The sequence below is a fragment of the Zootoca vivipara genome, chromosome 7, assembly GCF_965207765.1.
Source record: "Zootoca vivipara chromosome 7, rZooViv2.hap1.1, whole genome shotgun sequence".
Classification (NCBI taxonomy): Eukaryota; Metazoa; Chordata; class Lepidosauria; order Squamata; family Lacertidae; genus Zootoca; species Zootoca vivipara.
The window spans coordinates 20,011,347-20,034,391 of record NC_142590.1 but is presented as its reverse complement, the minus strand read 5'-3'; the positions used below and the strand labels follow the sequence as shown (position 1 = coordinate 20,034,391).

At 42.8% G+C, this 23,045-nt stretch overlaps 2 protein-coding genes across 2 annotated transcripts in view; both read left to right on the top strand.

The window, feature by feature from the left end:
* The first annotated feature begins 811 nt into the window (after nucleotides 1-811).
* On the top strand, nucleotides 812-17,752 carry LOC148684996 (uncharacterized). Its single transcript, XM_088673136.1, has 10 exons — nucleotides 812-920; nucleotides 10,160-10,355; nucleotides 10,987-11,117; nucleotides 13,074-13,162; nucleotides 14,063-14,195; nucleotides 14,563-14,598; nucleotides 14,962-14,997; nucleotides 15,803-15,832; nucleotides 17,363-17,413; nucleotides 17,648-17,752. Exons 2-10 carry the CDS (start codon nucleotides 10,160-10,162, stop codon nucleotides 17,735-17,737), a joined length of 792 nt encoding a protein of 263 aa, XP_088529262.1. The 5' UTR covers nucleotides 812-920; the 3' UTR covers nucleotides 17,738-17,752.
* Nucleotides 17,753-18,077: 325 nt separating this feature from the next.
* Nucleotides 18,078-23,045, top strand: part of LOC118088317 (uncharacterized) — a 49,361-nt gene continuing 44,393 nt past the window's right edge. The window contains exons 1-9 of the mRNA XM_088673584.1: nucleotides 18,078-18,103; nucleotides 18,890-18,944; nucleotides 19,130-19,168; nucleotides 19,271-19,288; nucleotides 20,162-20,194; nucleotides 20,940-20,972; nucleotides 22,118-22,156; nucleotides 22,389-22,418; nucleotides 22,849-22,884. Of these exons, the coding sequence (XP_088529710.1) occupies nucleotides 18,078-18,103; nucleotides 18,890-18,944; nucleotides 19,130-19,168; nucleotides 19,271-19,288; nucleotides 20,162-20,194; nucleotides 20,940-20,972; nucleotides 22,118-22,156; nucleotides 22,389-22,418; nucleotides 22,849-22,884 (309 nt within the window). The remainder of the gene's footprint in view (nucleotides 18,104-18,889; nucleotides 18,945-19,129; nucleotides 19,169-19,270; nucleotides 19,289-20,161; nucleotides 20,195-20,939; nucleotides 20,973-22,117; nucleotides 22,157-22,388; nucleotides 22,419-22,848; nucleotides 22,885-23,045) is intronic.

Sequence of the window (23,045 nt, the reverse complement as noted above, 5' to 3'; positions counted from 1 at the left end):
CGTGGCTCGGGTGCACTGCAGAATGCTGCCCGGCATTTTTTCACCCCCCTCAGTGGTGACACCCGCGGCGTCCTGCACCCTCTGCACCCCACTTTATCTGCCCCTCGAAACAGCCACAATTTTAGCCTCATGCACCAGCATGCCACACACTCATTTTAAAATCATAGCTAACCTTAACTGTGGTTTAAAGCGATCTGCAAACCATTGTCTGCAAACCCCTAGGCCTGACAATATATATATTTTTAAAAAAGTTTATAGGCCTCTGTCATGTTGCCTGTAAATATTAATTTTCTCCCTTCCTTTCCTTTCCTTTATATGAAATTTATCTTTTGGTAAATTTTCCTGAAGTGACTTCATGACATACAATCAGCTTAATATAAACACAGTTTTTAACTTGGACACTAGAAAGGGGGAAGCCGAAATATATCCTAGTCTTCATTTCACAGAAATACAGTAGTAACAGTAAGATGCTTGCCTAGAGATAAAAGTTCAAAATGATTTTTCATTTGAGATGCCAACAAAATGTGTAAACACTTGGGTTTCCTGTTGCCTTCTCTTCGATTCCAACCAGAAGCCTTGGCTAGAAACAAATCTCTCCCTAGGCTCCATTTTTAAACCTACCAGTTTCAACACAGGTGGTTTTAAGGTCAGAGAAGGAGTGAGTCATGAACAGCGCGAATGCTTATTGCCACACTTTGATGGAGGATTCCACCTGCTATGTCCTAATTGTTGAGGAGGTGATACCAGTGTCTGTGATTGGCTGGCTTCCTTTCTCCGCCCTGCTTCTGATTGGTGTATCCACCCACCTCTGATAGGCTTTCCTTGCCATTCTTAGCTCAGCTCTTGCACTCCAGGGCTGTACACTTGCTGCACACTGACCACAGGGGTTGCTCACAGCTGATCTGCACTCCAGAAACAAGGTGTGTTGCTTGGAATTTGTGGGAAGGAGGAGAGGAGGAGAGGTTTCACCTGCTCCCTTTGTCACCGCAGTTTGCTTTAACGGGATATTCTAGAGTGATTTCATTCCTAAAGGGAAAGGTTGTGCTGTGCTAAGAAATACTGAAGCTGGGTGGAAATCTGGCTGAGAAATGTGCAATTGGGACAATGTCAAAAACAAAAAAAAGCATGTGGCTTCTTTTGCTTCTTGAGTGTGCTCTTATTTAGGTTTTCTCCATAGGGATGAAATTTTCTAATGCCTGCAGTTGAGGCTCCCAACAATGTTGTATATGTAAGCATATATATTGCTATCAAGTAATGCTAAATTATAAGTGGCTGGATGCTTTGCATAGCTGCCAAGTTTTCCCTTTTCTCGCGAGGAAGCCTATTCAGCATAAGGGAATTTCCCTTTAAAAAAGGGATAACTTGGCAGCTATGATGCTTTGGGTAAATGATTTGACAGTGGTGTGGTTGAGGCCAATAAGACTCGGGATGCTTTCAATACAAGGACAAAATAGTACAGCATTTATTTCCCATTTGCACAGTTTGGACAAAATCAATGTCTGTATTCTTTCCTTCCCTGATACTTTTTTCTGAAATTCTGAAAACATTTCTTTTCATTTGGTAAACATTTATTTTCAGGCCTGAATCAAAAAGTAAAATAATAATAACAATTACCTGCAAACATCCTTTGTAATATTGTGCAAAAGATATACATGATAACTTTGTGCATAGGATATCCACTTTGTATCTTTGCACAAGATTCTTATTTTTTTATAATGGAAGAACACAACCATTTGTGGATTAGTTCCAGCTGTGTTAAGACCTCAGTCTGAGCAAACTGTGTGTCAGTGGTTCTCAAAGGGTTTGGCAAGCCAGACTGGTGTGGCAAGAGAAGATGGCAAGTGTGGCAGAAAGATTAAGGATTGTCAAAGGAACATTTAAATAGTTCAGTGTAATATACAGTGGTACCTCGGTTTATGAACACAATTGGTTCCGGAAGTCTGTTCATAAACTGAAGCATTCATAAACTGAAGCGAACTTTCCCATTGAAAGTAATGGAAAGTGGATTAATCCGTTCCAGACGGTCCGCGGAGTAACCGTTCATAAACTGAAGCGAACTTTTCCATTGAAAGTAATGGAAAGTGGATTAATCCGTTCCAGACGGGTCCGCGAAGTACTTAAACTGAAGCGTTCATAAACTGAAACATGGGTGTAATTGGTTCCGGAAGTCTGTTCATAAACTGAAGCGTTCATAAACTGAAGCGAACTTTCCCATTAAAAGTAATGGAAAGTGAATTAATCCGTTCCAGATGGGTCCGTGGCGTTCATAAACCGAAAATTCATAAACCGAGGTGTTCATAAACCGAGGTTCCACTGTAGTATCAAAATATTATTTTTTATATTCGCAGAATATGGATAGAGATCTTTTCAAAATGAGAGGAAGGACATCAAGTCAGACTGAGCGCAACCTTAGCTGTGTTTTCCATTGTCTTGCTTATCAATAATAATAAAAATCAGTGTGGGGCACAAGCAACTTTTTATTTTGAAGCGTGGCCCCGAGAAACGAGTTTGAAACTGGTGTAGGTGAAGTGGTAAAACTTCATAATGTGTGTGTTGTGAGGGGTGGGGTGGGGGAGTAATTGTATGGTTGAATGCCTTCCCATGAGTGGGTGGAAGGAAAATCACTGCGTGCAAAATTAAAATATCAGGGAAAATACAATTCTTTAGCCATTTCCCCCAACATCTACTTTTGTGTGTCTAAACCCAGCCAGATGGGTGGGGTATAAATAATAAATTAATAAATAATAATAATAATAATAATAATAATAATAATAATAATATTTGCTTTGCATATGGAGGGGCATTCAGCCCCTGGCTATGCAATTTGAAGTGGAACATAGACTGTAGATATAGAATATATTTACCACCTCACCTGTTAATTGTATGAGCCAGGGTTGGTAGACATGTGGAGCAAACAAATGAGAATCTGGGGTTCCAACTCTGGTGGCGATGTTCTGCCTCCACTGTCAGAGGCAATATCCTTCTGGATACGAGTTGCTGGAAGCTGCAGGTAGGGAGAATGCAAGTTGCACTCAAGTTGCTAGTGGATTTTGCATGGGCACCTGGTGGGCTACTGTGAGAACAAGATGTGTGACCAAACGGTCCTTTTGGCCTGATCCAGCAGGTCCTTCTTGTGTTCTTATGTCCCTCAGTGCAACTTTAATTTTGACCGTGTTGGCACTGCCCAGCATGGGCAGCAGCAATCTCTGTAATTGTGAGGGCAGAATATAGTAGAAGTCTGGAGAGAAGGTTTTGTTGTTGTTGTTGTTGTTTAGTCATTTAGTCGTGTCCGACTCTTTGTGACCCCATGGACCATAGCACGCCAGGCACTCCTGTCTTCCACTGCCTCCCGCAGTTTGGTCAGACTCATGTTGGTAGCTTCAAGAACACTGTCCAACCATCTCGTCCTCTGTCGTCCCCTTCTCCTTGTGCCTTCAATCTTTCCCAACATCAGGGTCTTTTCCAGGGAGTCTTCTCTTCTCATGAGGTGGCCAAAGTATTGGAGCCTCAGCTTCACGATCTGTCCTTCCAGTGAGCACTCAGGGCTGATTTCCTTAAGAATGGATAGGTTTGATCTTCTTGCAGTCCATGGGACTCTCAAGAGTCTCCTCCAGCACCATAATTCAAAAGCATCAATTCTTCGGCGATCAGCCTTCTTTATGGTCCAGCTCTCACTTCCATACATCACTACTGGGAAAACCATAGCTTTAACTATACGGACCTTTGTTGGCAAGGTGATGTCTCTGCTTTTTAAGATGCTGTCTAGGTTTACTCTGACTGGTTGCCCAAGTCAGGGATGTTTCGATGTGCAAAGGAGTTTTGGTTTTATATTTCCTTCCTGCCCTGGTTGCAGCCCCTCCTCAAGCAGCATCACTGACAAAATTGACTGGGAAAGGCTGCTGTGTTGTTGTTGTTGTTGTTTGTTTGTTTGTTTGTACGTGAAAGCAGATGCTGAAAGGGAAAGAGAGAAGAGGGAAAGCTTTAATAAGGCTGAGTGGTGTGAAGGGCAGTTGATAGACCTGAGGTCATTGGTGCACAAAGTTGAGAAGATGAAGGACATGGCAGCCATGAAAACATCTACAGACATTTCCCTGAGGTGAAGTGGCTTGTGGCGCTGGTGCAAGAAAAAGCAGAGGGTGTGCAGGAGTTGTGGGGCGGGAACATTAAGCTGCTCCAGAGATAAGGTCAGGCTACAATACGACCCAAAACACACGTGTGGGTTAAAATAGGCCACAAGGTAATTGTGGGGTTGGCATGGCATGTTCTCTGCTGCGAACGTCTGATGTTCTTTTCACAGAAAGCCCATCCCAGAATGCCAGCTGAGGAATGTCATGGGAGTTAACCAATGGGGAGGATCCAATATGGTGCAAGCCAGGCACGGGATCCCGCTGGCAAGCTGAGTTGAGTGACACCAGGCTGAGCTCCACGGGAGCTATGATGGGTTGCTTGGTGCATCACCTCCAGACCCAACATGGGGATCCCCATCCCCGTGACTGAGATCCTGACCAATGCTATGTCCTCCGCAAGAGCAAGCACATAGCAAACCACTTGCTGCCACCCTTACCTACCACAGCAACCAGCCTAGCAAAACTGAGCAAGGGACATCCTGCCTCTTCAAGAGTTCTGGAAAGAACAACGACATCCTGCCTCTTCAAGAGTTCTGGAATTGGCAATGGTATAAAATAGGGGTGAGCTTGTTGTAGCAAATATAATCAAAAGGCCTGTGGCATCTTAGGACTCCTGTTTAATGAACACTCATCCTGATTTGCGGGCACAAAGCTTGCATGGAGATTATACAATGTCCACCTTTAACAGAGCGTTCAATCCTGATTTGCCTGCAGGGAAGTTGCATGTCTTCCCATCAACCAATCACTATCCTATCCTTTTTGGGGCACTTTGCTTTCCTAACTGCAAGAAGACCTTTTTTTAAAAAAGGGAGTGGAGATTTGTTGCACCAGAGGATTTTAATCCATTTTAATTGTGCAAGACTTAGTTTCTGCCATGCAATCGAATCCCTACCGCAAAAATACCGATCGTTTGGAGGTGAACCTAAGAGTCTATCACATTTATTGTGGCAAAAACATTTGAGATCTACAGAAAATTTCATCAAATTCATGAAGTGATCTGGAAAGTTGGTCAGGCATATGGATTTGCAGAGGGAAATAATTTCCCACGTCTTGATTTGGAATATAAGAGGGTGCTATATCCTGGTAAGGTAAAAGTAAAGGGACCCCTGACCATTAGGTCCAATCGTGACCGACTCTGGGGTTGCGGCGCTCATCTCGCGTTATTGGCCAAGGGAGCCGGCGTACAGCTTCCAAGTCATGTGGCCAGCATGACAAAGCTGCTTCTGGCGAACCAGAGCAGCGCACGGAAATGCTGTTTACCTACCCCCTTGGAGCGGTACCTATTTATCTACTTGCAGTTTGACGTGCTTTCGAACTGCTAGGTTGGCAGGAGCTGGGACCGAGCAACGGGAGCACACCCCGTCGCGGGGATTTGAACCGCCAACCTTCTGATCGGCAAACCCTAGGCTCTGTAGTTTAACCCACAGCGCCACCTGGTTCTTCTGTACAATTCTGTATGGCCAAACAGTTATGCGCTAATCAAGCTCTCTCAGTCATACTTGGGTCTCCTGTCCATTTTGGGTAGAGTGGGCAATTGCTTCTCCTCCAGCCCAGCCCATTGCTTAGAAAAAAACAAGGACACAGGGTCCCCTGCCCCACCCACATGTCCCTGCAGGACCAGAATGTGCAAATGCTAACTGCACATGTAAAATGAAACAAAAGCCAGCTGAAATGATGTTGACGTTTATCACATTTACGCTTGAAATTTTAATGTGTACTCTTAAACCATCTTGGGTTATACTCACCTAAAAAGCACACACACCAACAACCGCAGTATATGAAGTGGTCGTTTCAGCTGATTATGGTCAGGGACGTTGTGTTTTGCTTTTTCACCTCCAGGTCAAGAAGAAAGGAAGAAAGGAAGATAGTACAAAGTTCAGGTTTAGAATTATTTCAAAGCTCCCATTTCCCCAAACCTGTCCAATTTAAATGCCACATTTCAGAACAGAGCAGAGCAGCTCATTACTTAGGAGTTATGAGTCAGAGGGAAAGATCTCAACAACACAGAGACTAGCTCATACGAAATCGCTGTTTATCACAGCACTTAAAAGAGCGGCACCCACATGCCATACTTAAGATTTAATTAGAGGTGGGTCAAGTGGATATACCCACAGGAAAGCCAGCAACCACACCTACCACACTGATACCTGAACATAAATCCACGCGGAACATCCCATGTGAATGGGTTCCCTTGGCATCCGAGAGCGAAACAGTCGCCATCCCTTTTGTATCATAGGGATGGTCATTGTTCCCCCAGGCGTCTGATTGCTCACTACCTTGCATCGATTGTGACAACGGCAAAACTTAAGCAGGTCCTCCTGGGCTGTTCCCCTGGCATGACTCAGTTCTTTCATCACAGCCTTTGCAACCTCCTCCTTTTTCTGCTGACACTGTGACTTGTTCCCATGGCTGCTTGGTTTCTGTTGTCACTTAAGCTTGTGAACCTAAAACACAGCAGTCCATGGATCTTGTTTGCTAGCTTTGGGATTTGAACTTGCCGAAGTGGTGTTAAGCAGAGGATGGGGAAGCACAACTCACCCATACTCCTTTGTAATATCTGAAATGGGGCTCAGAAGATGGGCTTGGTCACACCTAGATCTTGTTGATGCCCCTCACTGATCCGATTCTGCTTTACTTCTGTTGATCAATTCATGTATGATGATTCTGTTTTTGTTATTCATGCCCTTTGCAAACATTTTTTGCAAACTGGGTCCCTCTGTGTGTTTGTGTAGGTGCACGTTCACTTTCACCGTCTCCTTCATGGCATCTGTCTCATGGGGGTAGGTTTTTTCCTACTAAAACTCATGCCACAATAGATGCATTGATCTCTTGTTGGTTCAAAATCTCTCACACATTAAGAAAGCACTCGTTTCAGAAATTACAAAGAAAAAGTGCAAACTACTGTACTTCTATGTCCCTCTTTTCCCATGATTTGGAACCTGAAAAGTTGCTGCTGTTCAGCTATATCATGGAAGCCATCTGCAGCCCACTGACATCCATAGCATTCATTGTCTTTATCGGTGGTTCTATGTCCACTCACCCTCTCTGATGGGCGCCATTACAGGCTGCCATTCCTGTGCGCACTGGAATCCAACATGGGAAGTCCCAGGGACCGTTTCCTAGGCAGCAAAGGAAGCCTCTGGGATTAAGCTTGCTGCCTGCATAACTAGTCCCGCCCGATCACCTAATCAGCGAATCACAAGTGGGCATGGGCCACTAGGGAGCAGGCTTAGCCCGCCCCTCCCGTATATAACATAGAGCTGTAGCTTGCTCTGCAGCCACTTTTCATTGGACCCATCACATCCCTTGCCTTTAACAGTGGTTCTATATTGCTGCTAAGTGCAAAAAAACCACCGAATTACATGCCGCTTTGTGATTTTCATAGGATCCAACGGCGCGTGAATTCCTTTCGCTTTGCTTCAGGAAACTTTCCTCCACCTTGAAAGCGTAGAACCTTGTGTGGACATTGCACAGGGACTTGGCAAGCAGTGTCTCCTATGCAGGTCCTGCTAAAAAAAGCACCCACCCCCCTTTTTTGCCATGTGGACAGTCAGGGGAATTGACGCAGGCTCCAGTTAGGGACCATGTGGCATGCTTGTAGAGATGTAATGAGTGAATACAACACCGAGTACATCCAGTATGCTATATAAGGGCTCATCCACACTTCTGCTTTCTAGGCATGGGTCCATAATGTTGTTCTTTTGTCCCACTGCTTTCCCCAGGAATTAATGGGACAGGGCAAACAGAAGTGTGGATGAGCCCTACATGTGGAAAATCTCCTTTTTCCATAAGCCTATGTGGATCTCTTCATCTGTCCATCTGAAAAAATTGTACCTAAAAAGCAACAGAATGTTGAACATTGGGCTTCTCCTCCACACTTCTGCTTCTCCTGTGCCTAGAAAGCATGAGTCTGAGTGGTTTCCCCCTTGCCCCGCTCCTTTCCCAGGGAAAACCCACTCTTTAGTGCTAACTCAGAGCAAACGTCAATCCGGAGAAAACCCGAATTGCCATTTGCTCTGATTGAGTGGGTTCCCCCGGTGGAGGGAGGGAAGCAGCAGGACAAGAGGAAGTGTGGCTATGCTCATTGTCAGGCCCTGCAAATGTCCCCCTCTTCCATGTTCTGAAGAGTATTAAATGAAGGATATAAGAGTAGCTTTCCAGTGGGTATGGGAAGGATCAGGCTATGCTGAGGATGAATGGAATCCTTTAAAGGAAATTAATGTGCCCTGAGTTCTGAATCAAACATGTCAGTGCAGGTTCTCAGCTGATGTGAGTCCTCATAAATAAGAATCAGGACAACAGAAAAGAGGATCGTTCACTTAAGGTGAAACATCAAGTTGGGTTGCTTTCTAAGGATCTATGTGTTAAAAGATTTCAGTGGATTTACTGCACATATGATGCAAAAGGTGAAAGCAGTCATAATTGTTAAGGCCATGTGATTAACAGCTTAGAGAAGGCTGTCATGAAACCACAGCATTCTTTAAAAGAATTCCTGTCCAGCCTTTCTTACAAAACCTTCTTGGGGTAAAAAGATGCACACAGTTGAATCCAAATCACTTCCCATAAATGGGCTTCGGTTGATCGGTAGTTGCTTTGAATTTGACATGTGTCAATCACCTGGTGGCATTATGATGGCTGGTGATTTCAGGTATAGGGTGGTGTAGAAGTATTATTATTATTATTATTATTATTATTATTATTAACTGGGGAGTCGTTCTGCTCAGCTGTCAAAGGTGATTCACTGGGGATGCGGAAATTAGGGATTTGGCCCACTGAGCAGATCCCATTTCTATCCTCTAGTTAAACTGCTACTACATTTGCTGGTTTTCTTTCCCCTTAATATTAATTATTTAATTTAATAAAATTCACATATTTTTAATGTACTGCTCAATTTGCTGCTTGCACTATCTTTGGTGGCTGTTGGGATCAGTTGTCTCCCCTTTTTGGCTGAGATCCTTTCAGAATAGCTGAAAATGGATATGCCTTTCAGTTACATTTTTAATTGAGGCAGAAAATGCTCATTCATTTTCATTGTCTAGAATTATACACAATGAAGTTTTACAGTTGCTTAGCATTGGCTTAGATGATAAAAACCTAAAATGATACCAGCTTTTTGTGCATCATCATCATAACTGATTTTCATGCTTTTCTGTCCTTTATAACTTCTGAACCTTATTCTTAACTCCATAACAAAGAATAACTTAGCCGGCTATTCCTCATTTTGAATTTAATATAGTTTTGTGTCGATTAAGTCAATATACCTTAAGACTGCACACAAGGAAATCAAATGTGCATTGAAGCCTTCGTGCACCATTTGTGCCATTGTTCAAAGGCAATAAGCTGAGAAGGAGAAATGGAATGCCTGTTCTGATCATTGCCAGTTTTGCATTCACATTAGGCATTGATTTCAGGGCAAGCCAATTTAAACTCAACGTATGAAAACACCCTCAGCCACCTTCTTAATCAGGACAGTCAGGCTTGATGACTATGCAGAATAGATATTGCATACAGGTGACCCACCTGAAAGATGATGCCTTTGCAGGGTGTTTTGTTATCATCATCCTGTAATGTGAGTGGCCAACATGCAATGCAAGGTACCACAACTGACATAGCACACTCCGTGTTTTCCTAGTTGGTTCTAGGATACTAGAATCTGGACTAGTTCCAGCTGAGATGTTATGTAGGATTCAAGCTCGCTCTGAACACAAGCTAGACCAGAAAGGTTCTGGTAGGACTCAGTCTGAGGTTGAAGCTGTTGTAATGAGACCATACTGTCTCTGCTTAGTAAACTTCTCTATGTTTCCTTGGGTCCCTCAATAAAATGACAGCTTCCACTCCAGCCCTTTACTTACTGCCAAAATTGCCTTGGCCCATGGTGGACTCCAGGTGTACTGTAGTGTATCAGAGTGACATCACCTTGTACTTTGACCCAAGAGGTTGGCTACTACAAGAGTCATGCCATTTGTGTTTGCTTACTGCTTTGGTCACTAGTCTTCTGCTCACCTATTTCTTGTTCTCTGTTCCTCCTCAAGATGGAGAGGTGCCACTTGGTTGTGTTTCTGCTCTGTGGCATCTTCATGTCAAGAGTCTTCAGCGTTACGTACAAGAATTTTTCAATAGATTGTGGAACTCTGTTGCCCGACGACCCAACTCAGCCTCAGGAATCTGAATTGCCCTATTCCATTTCTGTGCCATCGGAGGTGTACGACCCAGGAAGTGAAATGAAAGGTATGTTACATAAGTGTCCTCTCTTTCTCTGTGAATTTTGCCATAGTTTGCCATCCTTCTTATTCTGAACACTTTCTTGGAAAGAAGGTGACTGGAATAAGATGGATGGTGAGTTATGAAAAGGTAATGTGTCTTATGAGACCAACTTGTTGGTGTGTATGCCAAATTACTATAGCAAAATAGACTATAACTTTAATTACCTGAAAGCGTCCATATTTTTTCCTGCTTTTACAACCTGTGCATGCAAAATGGGTGTTATAGAGATGCTTCTGTAAAATGGCTGTTTTAAATTACTCGTGATAGTGCTTCTGTAGTCTTCTGGTAAGCGACTGATATGTAGTGGACACCTTGTAGAGCAGGGAATTTTCTCCATACCATCATCGGTCTTTTTGCCAGAATGGAATTTGGAAACCAGAAAATACCTTGCATAACTCCTATTTCTGCTTTTAATAGAAATATTATGGATTTAGCTACGGTAGCTAAAAATGTCCCATATTACTGAAATTAAGGCAATGTGGAGAGGCGTAAGTGAGGGTAACCCAACCATCCATATATGTATTATTGTCAGTGCTATTGAAACAGAATGCCAAATATGCTACACTTATGATTCTCGTGTTCTGTGTTTCTCCAGTCGACATACAAGGAGCATCAGGGTTTAAATGGTTTATGCTACAAGCCCGAGACGTTGATAAGAACATCCCCGTTGGTTCGTTTCAAGTCACAGATCCAAATACACAGACCCATGACTGTTACAATATGACGGTATGTGCTTACTCCTTCAGCTTGGCTATTTAACATGGTTGAATTTGTTGGTCCCATTTGGAGGAAATCTGCCTGGTACATTACACAATAAGCTACATGATAAAGGATTCTTAGTGGGTGGGATCCTTGTCTGAATTCTCCTAAGGTTAGAAATTATGATCCTGCTCAAACAGAGAAATGGATTAAAGCAAAGTTGTAATACACTACCCTTAGAAGAATTCAGACAGTACTGCTTTCCATGATAGATTTTGTGGTCGATTCATGGTAAAATCCTTGTTGAATGAAGTTCAGTGTAAGATGGGATGGGCCAACAGACATGTAGATGGCATGATCCACTCAACATCATATACTTGGATTACCAAGGATTCCCCACCCCCGCTTTGTTTCAACATTCTCAGGAAGCCATGTTGTTATTGCCTGCATACAAAAAAAAAGCATGGGGACCATAGAGTCAGTCCAAACAAACAATCCCTTGGACAACCCAATGGAACCAAACTGCACACTGGACATCAGTCAGAGCTGGGAAGATAACCATTGATTTAACCCCAGGGCCCAGAATGGCAGTAATAAACGAATCACTTTCGCAATAGCTGGGAAATAAGCAGTGTATTTTCCCCAAGAATAAATTTCCACCTCCATCGTTCTGCCTGGACACTGAGGTCCAGTGCCGAGGGCTTTCTGGTGGTTCCCTCGTTGCGAGAAGCCAAGTTACAGGGAACCAGGCAGAGGGTCTTCTCGGCAGTGGCACCCGCCCTGTGGAACGCCCTCCCATCAGATGTCAAAGAGAAAAACAACTACCAGACTTTTAGAGGACATCTGAAGGCACCCCTGTTTAGGGAAGCTTTTAATGTTTAATAAATTATTGTATTTTAATATTTCTGTTGGAAGCCGCCCAGAATGGCTGGGGAGACCCAGCCAGATGGGCGGGGTATTAATAATAATAATAATAATAATAATAATAATAATATATTATTATTATTATTTGGACCGTTGCAATATATTTATGAATGAATGCAGCTGCTGTTATACTTGATGAGGATATAGAAGGGATGTGTTTATAATAGGGAATAACATTTCGACAACAAGCACCACTCTCTTACTATGTGAGCCTGCGTAGGTATGTATGGTGTCTGCACATGCACAGTTGTCCTCACTGGGCTGCCTTTGCAGGGCTCAGCCTCTTAAAATCAATTAGCAAATGGGGACATTTATTTTCACAGGAGCCTGATCTGTACATAGGAGTGCAAAGCTCTGGATCATGCAGTGGGTGGGAAAGTCACCTTGTTAACTGTTCACCTGAGGGGAAAGGGTAATTTTGTTTGCATCAAACTACTGGATTTCATTCATCGTTCCAACCTTGTAGCATTCTGTTCTGTGTGCTCTGTAATGACTCCGTGGCGATTCCCCAGGGCTGGGCCATTAGTACCACTTTAAAAGAAAGCAAAACGGCACCCTAGGGAGATGCAATTCAAACTGACAGAAACAGTGTTTTGCAGCATGGCCAGCTCCCCATGCGACCCATGGGGAATAGTCTCATTTTTCGTAAGGCGATCTCTACAAAGGACAGAAGAAACCTTACCTAGGGGGGGAAAAACCTTATATGGTCCTGACACAAAGCGAAGCACAATAATGAGCTTCTGCAGAAAACACAATGGGAATATTTTGTTATACAACACTAGCAATGCAGAAAAGCACATTTGAGTTGCACATCAAGAGCATGTGAGAAGGCTTTACAATGCTGTTGAATGCCTTGTTTTGTCATTTTCTGGAGTGCGTACCTATTTTTATTTTGCCTACCTGTATTTATACACTACTCAGTAACAAAAGCTCTCTTGCAAAAAGTAAACTGGAGTTCTGTCTCCAGTGCTGCTGTTAAGACATTTCCTTAAAAGAAGCAAGTTCAGTAAATGTCTAAAAATGAATGAATAATCTTAACATTTGTCTTTAATTTTTCAGAATTCAGCATTAATTCACAAGGGCTCAGAAGAGAAGCACAACATATCATCTCTTTGGGTTTCACCTGATGCTAAAAAGGTTCAGTTTATGTAAGTGCATATTAGAAAGGATTAAGCTTCATTATTATTTTGATTCCTTGGGCTTTATTTTTTTACTGCAAGCAAAAGTTGCATGTTTTCAATAGATATATAAATAGTGTGACATGCAAGCCACACCTGTCGAAACTCCCCCTTCTGCACAATTATTAAAGGCTCAGGAAGAGCTCTCTCCTTTTTGCTTCTTCCCTCATCTGGCTGCCCAACGTATGACATAGTGATCCATCTGGACACTTATTATTTGTACCCCGCCCATCTGGCTGAGTCCCCCAACCCACTCTGGGCGGCTCCCAATCGAGTATTAAAACAATACAGCATTAAATATTAAAAACCTCCCTAAACAGGGCTGCCTTCAGATGTCTTTTAAAAAAGGATAGCTGTTTATTTCCTTGACATCTGATGGAAGGGCGTTCCACAGGGCGGGTGCCACTACCGAGAAGGCCCTCTGCCTGTTCCCTGTAACTTGGCTTCTCGCAGCGAGAGAACTGCCAGAAGGCCCTCGGCGGAGGTGCTCCTTCAGGTATACTGGACCGATGCCGTTTAGGGCTTTAAAGGTCAACACCAACTCTTTGAATTGTGCTCGGAAACGTACTGGGAGCCAATGTAGATCCCTCAGGACCGGTGTTATGTGGTCCCACCCAGTATTAGAAAAGTGGAGAGATTAAAAAGGGAGGGAGGAGAGTTTTGATTCAACAGGTTATTTATATGTCAGAATGGTGTGACATATCATGTGATATAATAGTTTTGGTGAATAACAACAGTCCATTAAAATTATAAGAAATATGCATACATTTGGTTTTAATGGGAAAAACTGCAACCCGGAAGCCTACCTTAGAGCAATAAAACCATTCTGATCCAAACCATGACCTATTAACAACTGCATTTTCTTTCCAGAGCGACTGTTTTTCAAGATGCTGAAACGTACTGGCTGGTTCCTAGCATAGTCCTGTTTCCTAAGCTTTCCAATGAGACAAAAGTTGAAGATGAGACTAAAAAAGCCAATGTATCGTCAAAAAGTAGGAAGAAGGTATGCTGAAATAAAGACCAGATAAATATTTGATGTTTACATGCACTTCCCCCTTACATTATTATGACTGGAATGTGGCCCAGATGGCGAAATTTTAAGTCCCACGGATTGCACAACCAGCTAGAAAAGTCTAAGTGTGGATTGTGTGGTTAGATAGGATGATTTTGATTACGACATCTGTACTTGTAGAAGGGACAGCTGTTTCACCCCATGTTCCTCTGGTTCACACACTATGTTGTCTCTGATCCTCATACAGAACCTGTTCACATGATTTGTTTTTATGTCAATGATACGTCCAGCTTAAAAAAAAAAAAAGCTGTAGCACAAGCCCTTTTCCTAAATCGTAATTATTTTTGTTTCTTTACAGTCAGCTTCCGTTACCATAAAAATAGACTGTGGACCGGTAAGAATCCTTATTTCCCATTATATCCCTTATTGACACAACTGCTTTTTTAATGCATCGTGTCCATTACTGTGCATTTAAAAGCAGCAAATGGTTCTCAGCCGGCAGAATGACGGTGTTTTTTCTTCTCTGACACCTTTCCTTGTGCTGAAACCTCGGCCTACGTCTGCCCTAATGCAATGGAGGGGAAGGGAAGGAACAGGAAGTGCGGGTGACTCCAACTTCCTGTCTCCATCTTCCTGCTTCTGTTTTTCTTTGGAATGCCTGGGAAAGCGCTTTCTCCTCTCCCGCTTCACTAAACCTGAAACTGTACTACATTTGCAAAAGTCCTTAAAAAAATAAAATGCCTTTTATTGCTTACAGGGAGGAGCTCATGTAGGCAGCAGCAAGTGTGCCCAGGTAAGTGCTTGTTTTTTCAAAATATACAGCACAAATGACAATGTTAGCCCTTTGATAGCCTTTCTGTTATTTGCTGAAAGAAATTTCCTTTATCTTTACACATACTCTCTGTCTCTGTCTCTCCCTATTGCCACTTCCCCCAAGCCACCCCATATACATACTGGGACTACTGCTATAAATATTACCACTGCTATTTTCTGTTGTCAGTGTATACAAACATTTATACCTGACAAAAATGCCACACAGAGGTACTGTGAACGGAGACTATGGTTGAGCAGACATGGCCTCTGTTCACAAGACTCAGACATGAATCTAGGGCAGGTGAGTCCAATATTTGAAACATGGGGCGTTTCCTTATACCAAGTCAAGCTGTTGGCCCATCAAGCTGACTGGCAGAGGGCCCTCTCGGGTTTCAGCTTTATTTGGAAATATTGGGAATCAGGACCTTCTGCACTCAGTGCAGGTGTTCTGCCACTGAGCAACACGCGGCCCTTCTCCATATTGCTCCTCCTTCCCTATCTTGAACTTTACACACATTTATCATGTGAGCAGCCCAAGTAAGTTATGCCTGCTTACATGGAAGCAAATGCCATTGAGTTCAACAGGGTTTACTCCTAAGGAGAGTGGGTGGAATTACCGCTCAAATGATGTAGAGCAGCAGAATGATGTGAAATAAAACACAGGATAAGCTGAATAACCCATTGCGTCTTGTTCATGCCATGAAGGAGGGTTATGGGAATTCTGTTACTTAACAGTTGTGCTTGAGGGACAGAGCATCACATTTTCATTCCTTTTTACTTTACAGGGTTCAACGTTTGGTAGCAATCAAGGCCAGGTAAACATTGCTTTCCCCAATATGTTACTAATTCCATAGGCTCACTTGCCTTTGCTGTAATCTTGGGTCTTGGGCAAACCACACCCAACTGCTCAGAGCAGAAATTTACACTTACACAGAGAAACAAGAGCACAACGATTCCTTCTGGTGACTCCTTGATTGCGTGAATTAGTGCAGTTCTGTGAAAATATGCACCTACATAGTCCGACGCGAATTGCATGGAAGGAATTCACTGCTGACACCCTTTGTTCTTCTCACAGTACCTTGTTTTCCATGTGTTTCATTACATGCCCTTATATTTTCCACATTTATGTACCAATCTTAACAGCACTCAAAGCTATTTGCGTGCCCAGGCACACACACACACACACACCCGGCCCCAAGAGACCACCAGAAGGAATAATGACTTGTGACAACGTGTTATGGAATTAAAAATGGGCCACAACTTTATTAAACCTTTCAGATGTAGGAAGACCTTGGCTTAGGCATTGGGCATGTATCCCTCCCAGCCCGCCAGCCGGGGGAACTGGGGCTCTTCAGGGTGAATGGGATATGGGAGGGTGCACAGCAAGACGCTTGTGTATGCTGGCAGCCCAGCCCATATCCTTGCAACGCAGGGGAGTTCACTGACAACCTTTCAGTGTATGGCCAGTGACTCTCTTTTCACAAACCCCTTTAAGAGGGGACGCTGGAATTGCAACTGGGCCCTCCTCCCTGCAGTGCTGATTGGCTAACTGAGGTTTGGCGGGAACCTCCACTGACTAGCACAGGGAGGCAAGCCAGCTCAACCAGCTGATGAGTCCCACGTGGGCTGTGCACGGTTCCACAAAGGGCACCCACAAAGGAAGGTTTGAGTGCTCATTCTGTCCCAAAGGTATTTGCTTTATTAGATGCCACAGTTTGGGCTTTTAAAGGATAAATGTGAGGGAGCCAGCTTCTGGGCTGCTGCTGCACCTTTTCTCTTTCTCACCTGAACAACCCCTTCTGTGGCCAGTTAATAATATTTTAGCCTGGGGTCCCCAAGCTGGTACCCACCAAGGCATCAAAATGCCAACCCCCACCCCAATTTAATCTACGTAGATTTACCCTTTCTGGAGAAAATCTGATACATTGAAAAATACCAACAACGTGTTTGCAAATTAAGTCCCCACCTGGAAGCATCCATTATCTCCAAGATACCATGTCACTTAGCCCCGGTTGTGAATTAGTCATTTAGAGCAAGAGGATGAAGAGCAAGAGGATGAAGGACTGAACAGAGGAAAATGAAAGCTCTTCTTGTCCTTCACCTGTGTCAGGAAGGCACTTGAAGCGTTCAGTGGGTTTCATTCTCCCCTTTACACCAATACAGTTTCCAGGGTCTTGTCTTTGCAGATTTCACGTGTTGCTCCCAAGGACAGCAGCTGTACTCTCAAGCAGGCTTCCCCATTCCCTCCAAACTGGATGGATTGCGATGAAGACACTGCAGTTTTCTGTGCCTGCATTGAATAAAGTGTTTGACAAAGAAATAACCTGTCCTTACTTCCTTTACAGGGAGTTATAGTGTACCAAGGAGGTGTCAAGAAAGGCGGTGGATGCCTTGCGGTAAGCAGACATTTTTCTGTTCTCATTTAAAACCTTGTCCCTGTGCAATTATTGCAGTTGAAAATCTAGGCAGCCTTTGTGGGAGTTCTGTATTCTGTATATATTCAACCTTCACCCTCCCCCTGCATCCACTTCAGCTGTCAGAACCCATATTACTGTATGCCATTAAATTCCATTTACCAGCAGACCAAAACAAAGAATCATATTAGTTCTCTGTTTTTTTTTCCCATACAGGGTGCCACTGCTAATATCTACAACAAATTTGGCTGCTACGATGTAAGCATTCTCCTTCTTTTCCTCATAGAAGTTTATTGTTATGGTTAGATATGCGATGGGTGGTTTGTGTCGTAAGCAACAAGTGAATAGTCGTGCAAGTGAAAACATCCACATTGTGTCTTCAGCATTAGCTCATTTGGATGTCTAAAATCTGAATTAGATTCTCCTTCCCCCAACAAGGATTTTCCCAAGATCTGCATATTTAAATTAAAGGTTAATTGGCACTAAAATGTCCCTTAATAAACACAGTTTTCCTGAATTCTTGCCATCTCTCTTTAAACTTACCATTGCAAACGGGTTTAATTTCATAACATAGCAATTTGTTGAAATGTGTGGCTTTTATAAAGAAGTAACTGAAGTTTCTTTTTTATGCAGCCTGGTGTAAGTTATGGTAGCGGCAGTTCCTATGGACAGGTAAGGAACTAGCAATCAACTAGTCTTCTTCTTCTTCTTCTTCTTCTTCTTCTTCTTCTTCTTCTTCTTCTTCAATCACTCATAGCAAGTAAGATTGTCTTCCATAAGCAAGGTTTTAACAGTGAGTCTGTAAGTGACTGTGGAGGCCAATTCTAGATCCACACGTCCTTCCACAGGGTGGGACATAGGTTTCTGGGCAGGAGTTGATCATGGTGAGGGTTTTCCAAGCATGCCTTCCTCTTTGCACTTTTCTCCCTTTAATCCTGAGTTCAAATGTCTTCAAAGCCCATGACACCTTTGGTAAAGGCTGTTCTCCAGTTGGAGTGCTTGCAGGCCAGAGCAATCAACTAGTACTGCTGCATCAAAGGGGTCCAAAAATGTGGAACAGGCCTTCTAGAAAGGAAGTACTAGGGCAAGGATGAGGGACCTCAAAGCTGGGAACCAAATGTGGCCCCCAGGCACTGTCTCCATAGGCCACATCTCTCCCCATCCCTACTTGACACCCTGCCTGAGTGTTTTTGCCTGCTTGGAATGTGTCCTTGAACTCCGATAATGCTTCTTGCTTGCTGGGATGGAGGATAGAGGGTGGGTGGGTGTGTAGAAACTAGCCTGCTATAGAAAGCTAAAATCCCCATTTACCTCTGGCTCTGCCCACCCCTAGCATGCGGCCCCTGAAATAATGCCCAGAAGGGGCTGTGGCCCTTCAGTGGAAAACTGTTCCCTATTCCTGCCCTAGGTGACATAGGGCAGCCCAGTCAGCTGAGCACAAGAGAACAAAGTATTCAGTGTTTGCTTTCTGTTTTTCTTACAGTCCGTTTCAACAGTTTCAAACCAAGGGAAGGTATGTATCTCTTTCTGAATTAATTTCCTACTGATTTAAGCAACAGCTGGGATGAAGATCGGTGCAGCCATTCTGTCCTCAGCAGGGGTGGCTCAAGATGTTTTGCCACCTGAGGCAGAACAGCAAATGTATTTTGAATTCAACCCAATTTAACTTGTCATTTGATGATTATTCCTTTTTGGCAGGTCATAGTGTATGCTCCGAGCCAGCCCTATCCACCCGAAGTAAGCTCTTTTAAAATATCATTTTGTGCTTTGAGGTTTTCATTAATGTGGGGAAAGTTATTTGGGAATGGCTAATTGTTTGTATTTCTGTTGTTTTCACAGCGCAACACTTACTCGTCGGTAAGAATTTTTCATTTTTCTTGCTCTTAAGCTAATTCAACGCAAGAATTCTTCCGTTCCTAGAATTATTTCTGGAAGTGAAATTTAGGCATGGGTACCTGTGGAACTACAACATATGTTGTACTAGAGTTGCTTTTTCTTTTCTTTTTGCAAAATCTATTTTTTTAAAAGATGTTTTTGAGCAATTTATAAGAAAATTCGCCAAAACCTACACTTCTGACAAAATCTACGCTTCTTGCCATAGGTCCAGATTTTCCCAGACATTTCAGCAATTTCTACCCGGACACAGCTTCTGACAGCCAAATCCCAGCTGTGTCCAGGAAATTCGGGACATATGCCAACCCTATGTTGTACTCCCGCTTTGCTTTCTTACTAAATGCCCAAGCCAGTCAAAAATGTATGAAATTGTGCAAAAACATTCTCAGTCATTTGAAGAGAAATGGTTTTCATGAAATGCCCCCTGCAAAAAAAGAAACCTATTTTGTTAATTTGTTTAGCTGATTCTTCAGCAAGATTAAATTCAGTGGGGGTTACTTCTGATGAATCACGCATAAGATTCCACTGTTCATTCCTGAACAACTTTGGGGTCTGCTTTCAAATAAAGCATCGTTTACTTTTCTTGCTGGACACTCTCATTTCATCATTCTGCCTAAAGGTCTTTATAAACAATTCATTTTTATTTCCGTGAAACGGCTTTGAGTTTATTCCCATTTCAAGGATGCCCTAATTATCAGCTGGTTTGTTTTGACAAAAGAAACATTCTTCTAACCCCTCTTCCTAATCATTATCGCAGCACAAAGTCATGGCTATGAGAATAATGATGTGATGTGTGCATACGCAGTACAAATAAAATGGTTTCTGATTCCCTTTTAGCAACTTGCCAACTCTAAATACAAACACATTCAGGTAAGCATTTCTACTCTGCTTGGGAACCCTCACTCGTAAGGGAATTGCCATTTGCTTGATTGAGCACTATAGAATGGTTTTCCCCACAGGGATGGGGTGCTGTGGGACAAGAAGAACTGTAGATGAGCGCTATGATGCAAAAACTTTTTGAATGAAGCGAGAGGAGAGGTTTATTGTTTTGAACCGGTAACTTGAGAGCTTGTGCTCAGAACACTCCACTTCAGTGTAATGATGACACAGGGTTCAGGATGTAGAAGTAGGATAAAGGTAAAGGGACCCCTAACCATTAGGTCCAGTTGTGACTGACTCTGGGGTTGTGGTGCTCATCTCACTTTATTGGCCGAGGGAGCCGGCGTACAGCTTCCTGGTCATGTGGCTAGCATGACTAAGCCGCTTCTGGCGAACCAGAGCAGCACACGGAAACACCGTTTACCTTCCCGCCGGAGTGGTACCTATTTATCTACTTGCACTTTGACGTGCTTTCGAACTGCTAGGTTGGCAGGAGCTGGGACCGAGCAACGGGAGCTCACCCCGTTGCGGGGATTCGAACCGCCGACCTTCTGATCAGCAAGCCCTATGCTCTGTGGTTTAACCCACAGTGCCACCCGTGTCCCAGAAGTAGGATATTATGCAGCATAAGGGATATCACTTTATGAATGGAGAACACACAAAGGTAGCAAGTATTTCTTTCAAGAAGGCAGGTACTCCTCTGTGTTGAACTAATTAGTTTCCGGTTCCTTTGCAGAGCACTATATATGGGGACAAAATCAAGGTCCAGGTACGTTTTAATTTTTCTTTGCCATCTATAGGCTTCTCTGTAACAATTAACAGCTTGATTCTGGGTCCTTGTTTGCATTTGCAGATTACCTGCTTTCACAGAGTACTGTGGAAACATGTGCCAAACACCTGAGCTACAGTCTAAATTGCTAACAACTCAGGAGCCATGAAAGCAGCATGTGCTGTTGCGATGGCGGTGTAATTTTTTTTCCAGATTGTGAAGAATTAGTAAATTCAGCATTGAAAGAATAGGCAGTAAACTCCACACCTCATGGATGAGAGCTGTAAGCTTCCTCTCTTGACCGCTAAAGAAACAATACATAGCAAAATAAATAAATACGGTAAAAGTTGCAATCTGGTGGAGGAATGTGGTCAAATGAGAAATGAAGAAAGATCAAAATAGAGATATTTGCCCATCCAAAGTTAACAATCATCACCACTCAGCCGCACTTTCCCATCTGTAAAATCAAAATACAACAACATAGCCTAAAGCTTGTGAAGAGGACCCCAAAGAGCCAAGGAATGTCAGACTTTTATTTCTTAAACGACACCCACCTCCAGCAACACCATGGTTTAGTCATGCCGGTTGCCCTGAGCATGCTGGATTCTGACCTGTAAAAGTCAATTTATAAAGATATGGTGCAAACCATGTGTGGGAAAAAGAGCTGATCTCTCTCTCACACATCAGAATTTAGCTTCAGTGAAAGCAAGTGAGTTTTCAAGCACGCAAATTGCTATAGAATACTCCTGGTTTTAAGCAGAGTTCAAATGCGTTATATCCTCTTTCTAAGAACATTAGTTGCGATTTTCTCTTTATATTTCTTTAGTTATATAATTGCACTTGCCCCGATGCTTTTATAACAGTGCAGATCATTGTTGTGGTAACTTGCTTCTTGCTTTGGTTTATGAGAGGGAGATCACCGATAACATTGTTCATGGAACAAATATTTATTTTTCCCATCCAGCTTGTCACCTGGGCAGGTACAACATGTGACTAGTTCACCACAGTTATATGCCCTCTGTTATTAAATTACATTTTAATAAAAATTGTCATCTAGGCAAATCTTTGTAGCTATAGGACATTCTGCTGCCTGCACTTTGATTGCAAAATTGTTGGGTTTTTTAAAATCATCTTCTCCCCCTCAGGGCTCAAAACCCCAAGACGACATCCGAATAACCATCCAGGTAACTATAGTGTAGCTGCACTAAACCCTCTAAGTGACAAAAATGATAACAGTTGTGTTTCTCGGTAATGTTCACTTCACATCACAAAACCAATTAGCGTTTATATTCAAGATCAGAAATTTGCTTAATAAACAGTCTTGACTGTAATGTGTGCAGGATTTTATTCTAACGTGGTGTTACATTGCATTTGAAAGATTTGTTTTACAATGGCTTCTATTTCCCCCCTAATTAGAGTGGACGACCTGGGCACGTTTGTGATAAGGTAAGTGCTGTTTCACCTCTGAGTTGGATACCAACTAACCACGGACGTTGGCCTTTCGTCCAAGAAATAAATAAGTTTGGAAGGAAGACTATCTGAACGACCAATAATGCATCAAACTTCCAATAACTGCTTTAAGGACCAAGCAACAAAACAAGAAACACCAGTGTATATGTGTCTGCAGTTGTATATCAGTACTGAGGAAATTCCACAAAAATGTAAATAATTACAGATAGTATATATCTGTACTAGGCATAAACTCCATGGCTCCTAACTATTTCACTATTTATTTTTTAAAAGAAATGTTTTGTTTCGTCTTTAAGTAACCTTACACTCATCAGATAACTTTTAACAGATGCTGAAATTTTTATGCAAGTTAGCATATTAGTTGTGTTAATTCAGGAAGTAATTTCTTTCTTTTTCTACTTCACAGACCTCATCCTCCTACAACAGCCAAGCCTGCAAAACGGTAAACACATTCATATGGCTGCAGCTTGATTTCTGCTCCTTTGAGGGATGTGTCTCTTAAAACACACCGAGCTCTGTGAGCTTATCTTATGTTAGAATGTTCCTCTTGCCTGCTTCGATATTTGATAAGATTTTTTGCAGCTCAGAATAATAACAACGTTA